Raw genomic sequence first — 8,367 nt, 5'->3', positions numbered from 1 at the left:
ATTATATATTAATATTAATATTAATTAATTAATAATTATTAATAATATTAATTCATTCATGACTGCATATGAACAATACAATCAGATATTTCGTGAATACATTCATTACATGACAAGTTGGTAAAAATTTGCGAAATTCATGAGATATCTATCATATCTCTGTTTTATGTAATAATTTGAAATACTCGAATGTGAAACATAGTACGATTATGTTAATTAAAATTGTATAATGATAATAAATAGATCCACATAATTAGCGTTCTATTTAATGAACATTAAGTTCAACATTAATTTTGCCAGAAGTAATTACTTGCGTCCAATAATAATAAAAACAAAAAATTTGATATCACTCATTTGATTCGAAAGATTTGGTAATTCTAGTGTTAAATATTTAAATATTCTAAACTCTAAAATTTTCCTAAGAACGAATATGTAATAGTTGCAGTGTTCTAAGATACTGGTAGTCATTTTAACACTAGAACTATCGATCTGTAATATGTACCTAAATACAATGCATACAAATAATATTAATTAAAGTAATATAACGAAAATAAATAGGTATATAACAACCTTTCTATATCAAAAATCAATATATTTTTGCCAAAAGCAGTTATATGCTTCGAATAATAGCAGATTCAAAAATCTGGAACCTTCTATTTGTTAGTCGTGAATATTATATTTTAAATAAATATAATAAATATTCATTGAACAATATTATAGCACAGGGTAAAAATTATCGATGAAATATATCTAATTGCATTTATTCCTTCTCACGATACTCATACACACGTTTTCTCTCAATTAATTCTAAATTGCAACTGACCTACCCAACTACTCTCTCATATGTTCTCTTCTCTTTCATCACATAAATTTATACAGTTTACTTCATTCATTACACGCATACTCGATCTACTCATTCTTTCTTACAAGTATCATTTATTTTTACATCAATATACAGTAGCTTACAAAAATATTCGAACGCTCTACAAATTTTAACACTTTGCCGGCCACTCACTTCTCGCATCGCCTGTACGCTGCCACCGACGAATTTCACGTGGGTTCTATTGCTCGTTGACGGTCATATTTACACTATCCTTCGTACATGCGGTATAGTTATTATTAAAAATGGCACTAAGATCTGAGACTAACAGAACAAGCATCTGCTTAAAGAATGTCAAGAAAAGATAATCGGAACAGTTAAAACAGAAGCATAGTGGAAGCATTGTACCGCGCTGAACTGAAGGACACGCGTACGTGACAGTGGCCAATAACCGTTGGCGAGAAAATGTCACGCCTCTGTTTGCAACGGGACTAGTTTGCAACGACGAAAAATAAAAATAACTATGTCTCTATACGAGATACCATCCGTAGAGTAGGTATACCGTAAGACAAGTGACACGTATTTAGAATTCGAGAAGAACTGACTTTATTTAATATTTGGGATATACAGTGCTGGACAAAAGTATTGGCACAGCATGGTTGTTGTGGTACAAGTGCCTATAACTACTAAACAAATTGATTTGAAGGAAAAACTTTTTGACATATTCATTTATTATCTATTTTTATTATCTATTATAGATAATAAATAAATATGTCAAAAAGTTTTTCTTTCAAATCAATTTGTTTAGTAGTTATAAGCACCTGTACCACACAATCATGCTGTACCAATACTTTTGTCCAGCACTGTATATATTCTTGCTATCTTACGCTAGGTGGTTTGGAAGGGGTTGTATTGTGGAGTTTGAAGGTTTGGTCATCGGATGGTGATTCGTATTAGCTGTCGTCACAGGGTTGCGTCTTGGAATTTGGAACTGTAGTTATCTGCTGATTCATGTTGGAATTTGGAGTCTTCCTTATTTATCTTTCCTTACTTATCATGGGATGTCGTCACAATCTAGTATTAAAATATTTAGTTAATTTACAAAATAAACAAAATATTTAGTTAATTTACAAAATACACAATTTAGTTAATTTACAGAAATATTTTCAACCGTAACACATTCCTAAGAACGATTGTGTGGAAAGCAAAGTTTCACACGATAAGAACAAAATTCCACAAAACTGTTAGCCACATTAAAGGGGAATGAAATCTGATCTGGAATCATGAAACTGAACTCGCAGTTATACATTCGACTTCTTCTGAGGCTTTGTGTCTGTACCGAGAAAGGAGGCTTCGAGTATAATTCTCACCGATTGCAACGAAATTTCACCAGATATTAAAAAGCTTAGAAATTTATGTCTACGTGTAATATATGATTATATACATATATCTCGTGCAGAATAAAAATTTTCTTACCTCGCATGTTTCAGAATTTTCGATGAATCACCTTGCTCCTTGTTTTCTTAGGGTACATGCCACAAGGAATAATCCAGTAAAGGCTGTATTTAAAGTTCTTACTGCAGGTTCATTGTACTCGTGGTAAGCTACAAACAAACTAAATTTCTAAATACTACTTTATCCCGTTATGGCTTCTATCGTTTCGATCATCTCCTATACGAACGTTTATTCACTACTGATCTATAGACGTGGTAGACAGTTGTGTTAAAGTTGGGGTATTCAGGTTGATAAATATTTCCAGGTAAACATCCTGTTAGAATGTATGCGTGATTTGAAGGGAAAGCAGAGTGTTTGTGTTTGTACGTGTATATATATTCGCCACTAGATTGAGGCACGTGTCCGCTCCCACCACTGATTATTGCAGTGTTGCCGATCGTTAACTTCTCGAGCGTTCTATGGGTACAATGCCGGTGATTCTATGTGAAAAAAACAAATCGAAAATAAAGAATAAAATTTTTAGATTCGAAGCTTCGTTATCGAGAAAATCGACTTTGAATATTCACCCAGTATACATACATTTAGATATAGCTGAGATGTATGGATCATCAATATATCAGTATCAGCGGTATAATCGAGGAGAGGGTGATTCTATGTGAAAAACCAAATCGAAAATAAATAATAAAATTTTTCCATTTGAAGCTTCGTTATGGAGAAAATCGACTTTGAATATCCATTGAGTACGCTGGTATATTAACACATTGAATGCCATGGGGGTTACCGATGACCGGCACTCAACTTGGCGGTGGCGCCACGGGGGCCACCGGTGACCGGCACACCCAGATTGATAGAAATATATATAATTTAAACAAATGTCAATATTTAGAAATTTTTATTATTACCATCGTTAATTCAATGGTGACCCCCGTCGCAATTAACATGTCAAACATGGTTATACATTGTAACTTATCTATTGCAAATAATATTTCAACATTATATGTATCGCATAATAGAAAATTCATCGTGGCGCCACGGGCAATCCCTGCAAAACTGGCGTAGTATTCAACGTGTTGATAATCCTATCCGCCTTAAGTATAGCTAAGTGCACACGTACCTAGTAAATATTCAAAGTTGATTTTCTCTACAACGAAGCTTCGAATGAAAAAATTTTATTCTTTATTTTCGATTTGTTTTTTCATGTAGAATCTCCCTCTCCCCGATTGTACCACCGATACTCATATATTGATAAACCATAGCTAAGTGCACGCGCACTAGGTGCATATTCAAAGTCGATTTTCTCGAAAATAAAATAAAAAAATTTTATTCCATTTTTTCTATTCGTTTCTACATATAGAATCACCCTCTTCCTGGTTGTATTATCTCTGCTGGGACACCCTGTATAATACATAGGTATATATGTCAGTGATTATGAAAATGGTCTACGTCGTGTACTTTTGGTTTCGAACTATTGAACGTTTCGTGTTTGAAATATGTTAAAAATGAACACAGTTAATTATGAGATTGGACCTAACGACCTGACGGTTCAATTCTTCGCTATTTTGCTAAGCTTTATTTTATTACAATTTATTTTTAATTTTTATTTTTGTTTTATCGTAATGTAAACGAATGCAATCCAAAATAAGCGATAAAGTTGTTTCTTTTGAATTCGTAACTTAGACCACTTTCATAATTATTGGCACATATGTATGTTTGTACAAACCGATAAATGTGTGTGTACACGCGTGCGCGCGCGTGTGTGTAATAAATAAACAAAGTGATGAATGGTTAAAAAAAGTTTATAAATGCTACAGTTTCAGACTTTTATCAAACCATTTTGGTAAATGCTAAGATTTTTAAAAGAGCTTTGTAATAGTAATAATAAAGAATATTTTAAAACTTGCTTACTCGAAGACGTGCTCAAACAAAACGAACTTTTACCAATTGGTGACTGAAAAATTTGAGATGATTTGGTAAAAGCATGAAATGGGAGTGCTTGCAAGTTGTTTTTGAATTTTTACAACCTGTCTATGGTAAATTCTAGAATTTACCAATCTTCAAACTTTTATGATAATACATACATACATTACGTATATATTTTTCAAGATTATATTATTTTACAAATTATTAACATTTTGTCAGTTAGGAAAATTTATATGCATAATATATAAAATATTTATACAAATCGATATAAAGCACGAAGAAGACACACAGAGACACGTTTACTTAAAAGTATGTTATACTGAAAAATTAAAAATATTTCGAGTTATCTTTGACTTTGTAGATATTTTTAGGAAATTTCAACTATCTGTAATGATGATCGTAGAATTTAATATGACGCTTTTAAGTCAAATCAATTTTAGCAGCAATTGACGTTATCATTTAAAGAAGAATAAGAGTAGAATTTCCTGTGGGAATTTTCCTTAGGTTGGATGTTGCATAACTGGGAAATTGGCTTGCAAAGTGATTGGATTTTATCGAGATAAAATATTGAAACATCTTTCAGACTTTTTGACATAATATTTATACAAATTGAAGATTACAAAATTTATACATAAAATATACGTATATATATCTTTCTATTCTAACAGTCCTTTCAAATATAGAGATATGTGTTATTTACAATAATTTTATAAATCTAATAGTGGATAAAGAATTCGAGGTAAAAATGATAATATATAATTTAAAGTTGTATTGCATATTATAATAAAAAAGAACTTAAATAATATTTTCTAATTTTGTTATATCAAAATTGAACACAATGATACATGTATCTGATAAAGTGCTCGGACATTACAATTAAAGATAACATTTTAATGTGGTATTACCTGGATAAGAGCCGCACCAAAATTATTTATGGTTACCTAACTAAAAAATGGCATCTTCCTTATATTTTTTATCATATTTTGTTACAAAAGAAATAATATTACATTAAGGATAAGCAAGACATTCGAAACTTACGTGATTGGATAACAACAGATAAATGCAATAATTTCAAATATTCAATAAGTCACTCATAAGTACAAATTTTTATTTTCTTGTTTTTTATTAAATTTTCATGGAACTATTATCAATGGATTGTAACGTTGTCCAGATAAAAGTTTGTTGCTTTTATTGTTTATAACATTAATAGTTACTATGTATACTTTTGTACTTTAGAATTATAATCAAATCAAATTAAATACATTTCTTTATGTATAATTAAAATTTATAATTAATTGAAATAACTCATAGAATATCAGTAATTATCTTTTTCATCAGTTATCGATCAAGTATGCAAAGTCCAAATATTGAACGTTATTGCTCACGCTCAATAAAAAACAAAATAAATGAATTTGATTTTATAAAAATTTAATCGGAATTGAAAAAGTAATACTTATCCAGCTAGTACTGTCTTATTTTACAATTACTCCTAGTTTATATAGTTATTATCTGTGCATGTTCATAGTTTATATAATTGTTATAATGCCCATGCCTACTTTTTTTCTTTCTTTTCTTCATTTTCTTTTTTCGCTGCTTCTTAAACGCTGTTGTATTTATTACTTAAACTTAAGAAGTACGTTAAATGAAGAATAGATATAACGCTTGACATATATGCCGCTACGTCCTCTTCCTTCATTGTCTTTAATTGCGCCACAATCGAATGGTATACTCGATTAGCAGTTTTTGTAGATAACTGACCTATGGTTTGTACTGCATGCAAAACTCTGTTCTCATCAGCGGACACAGGAACTATAACATGAATTACACATCTTAGAAGTATACCCAGATAGAACGTATTTAAACAGATATTTTGTTAGACGTTTATAAATACATACCAGGTGCAACCTCTTCCCCTTCGACTGGAGGGAAATAACGATCCAATAAACCGTTAATGAGAACGCTAGTATTATCGACACTTTGTACTGCCATATTACCATATTGCGTGTTTAACAATTCATTCGCTTTTGCTATACTGACTTCTTTGAGCGTAGATGCTTGTTGCGTTGCTGATTCTTTTAGAACATATAATTTATCAATCGTTGGTTGCAAAGAGCTGTTCATTACCGCCTTGGCTGCGTCATAAATCTACATAAATTAAATTAATTTATTATTACATAAATATGTCTGGAAACTCCAAACGATCAAAACCTTAAGATTAATATACTTAGTCAATAAATCAATGATTAAATAGGAGGTCTATTTACAAAAATAGACGATTAATGAATAATTATAAAATAAAAATACAAGATTATACTTGCTTAAATAAAATTTCCACGGTTATTTATTTTGTCGAAACGCGTACCTGTAGACAAGTACAGTTTTATAAAGAAAATTCAGATTTTAATTATTTATACTTGTAGTTTATGTATATAATGATTAATGAACTGTACAAATTTCACAATAAAATGTGGATTGCTAATGTTACATAGAAAAAAGTACAAGGTATTTTACATAATAAATTATGCAGCGTGTTCGATACAGGAAGAAATAACACCGGATAATTGAGACTATAAATTACTAATTTTCATAGTATTAAGTCTTTACAGCATTAATTTATTCTTTTTTTTAATTCAATATTTTATTAATTTGCATTTACACCTCATTATTTAATGAAACTATGTATTTCTTTTTATATTAGTAACATTTATGTATAATTGTGGTGAGTATCAAAATCATTGATTTCAACAAAATAATTTTTAGTAGATAATTTTGTGTGGTTTCTGAAACGAAACTAAGCAAATGCAGCATATAGGAACATTTATACAAATACATTATATTTCACAAAATATTTAATACTAAAATTTTCAAAAATAAATTTGCATCTTAATTATATGTAAATTAAAAAATTATAGTGTTTTATAGTAATAGAAATCATGATATATTAATTTTGTAATTTGGAATTTTTATTGTTCAATAATTATGATTTTTTATTATAATAGTAATTATTTAACTATTATCATTTATAATCTGTTAAGCATGTCTTTTTAAAAACAATTGAGTGAAGTATAGTTATAGTTTAACAACCATTATTACAATTTAATCAAAAATAAAATATTAATTGATAATAATTAAAATACAATTTTAAATCCTAGTTTAAAACTGAAAACTAAAATTAAATTCCAGGAAAACAATGAACAATTTAAATATTTCTTACATCAAAACTGTTTTATGCATGTTGCAAGTTTCATCTTATAAAATAGAAAGAGAAAAGAGAAAGGAAAAGTATTTCAACAGAGATTCGACTGCGCGAATACGAATTTCAAATTTGAAAGTTACTTTCGTGTTCTACAAATTTAAAATGCAGAATCACATTTCACGTAATCGGACGCACTTTTATTTCTTACAGTATTAACGTATCTTAAAATATCTTGTTTATCTATCGATTCAGTTCTTATTGCTTTGCATTCATAGATATGTGTCGAATTGAAATCAATGATCACTGATCTAATTCCTTATCGTCCAATTTCTATGACGTTTACCTGCTGAGGTTGTTGTTTCATTATCGGTACTTTTTCCTCGACTATGTTTAATCCTTCGCACAATTTTTGGTCTACAGCATTGATCTGACCTTCGAATTTTTTGGTCAAAGATGCAGTCATAGGTGCAGCCGTGGAGGTTGCATAGTGCAGTCCAGCCTCAGCTTGAGTTAATGCCCAATTGACCAGATGATGCGAATCTTTCAGATAAGAGTATGTAGATTCGGTCTTCTCTATGGCCGAATGAATAACCGGGATATTTTTCACGCGATTAATCACTTCGAGATGTGGCACAGCGTCTGATGAAATGTTACTTGTGTTATCCCTAACGTCAGCCATTTTTCCTGCAAGATAAAGCGACCGGTTAGTAATTATATAATAAATTATACAATTATAAAACTAATATAATAGGAGACAATAATGCAAGTACATATATAAAATAAAATTGCAACCATAAATTAAATGCATATGATAATAACATATTGTAATTTTATAATTAATTTAGTAAATATATAATCCGTAAAAATAGAATAGGATGATTTTATGGTAACTCATTGTTAGTTTAATATATGGCATATTCGTCATGTCAAAAACTAAAATTTCTGCGTCAAAATTGGAATTTTATAAAAATTTTAA

At 29.7% G+C, this 8,367-nt stretch overlaps 1 protein-coding gene across 2 annotated transcripts in view; it reads right to left on the bottom strand.

The window, feature by feature from the left end:
• Positions 1–5,652: 5,652 nt before the first annotated feature.
• Positions 5,653–8,367, bottom strand: part of LOC108550096 (lipid storage droplets surface-binding protein 2) — a 5,674-nt gene continuing 2,959 nt past the window's right edge. The window contains exons 3-5 of one of the 2 annotated variants that reach the window (XM_017903730.1): positions 7,735–8,075; positions 6,091–6,340; positions 5,653–6,004 (exon numbers count right to left, since the gene is read on the bottom strand). In XM_017903730.1, the coding sequence (XP_017759219.1) occupies positions 5,793–6,004; positions 6,091–6,340; positions 7,735–8,075 (803 nt within the window). In that variant the 3' untranslated portion in view covers positions 5,653–5,792. The remainder of the gene's footprint in view (positions 6,005–6,090; positions 6,341–7,734; positions 8,076–8,367) is intronic. The other variant, XM_017903731.1, reaches the window with a different exon arrangement.

Source organism: Eufriesea mexicana, unplaced genomic scaffold (assembly GCF_001483705.2).
Source record: "Eufriesea mexicana isolate 0111107269 unplaced genomic scaffold, ASM148370v2 scaffold2467, whole genome shotgun sequence".
NCBI classification, from domain to species: domain Eukaryota; kingdom Metazoa; phylum Arthropoda; class Insecta; order Hymenoptera; family Apidae; genus Eufriesea; species Eufriesea mexicana.
The sequence above is the reverse complement of the archived record's forward strand: the minus strand, read 5'-3'. Positions and strand labels throughout refer to the sequence as shown.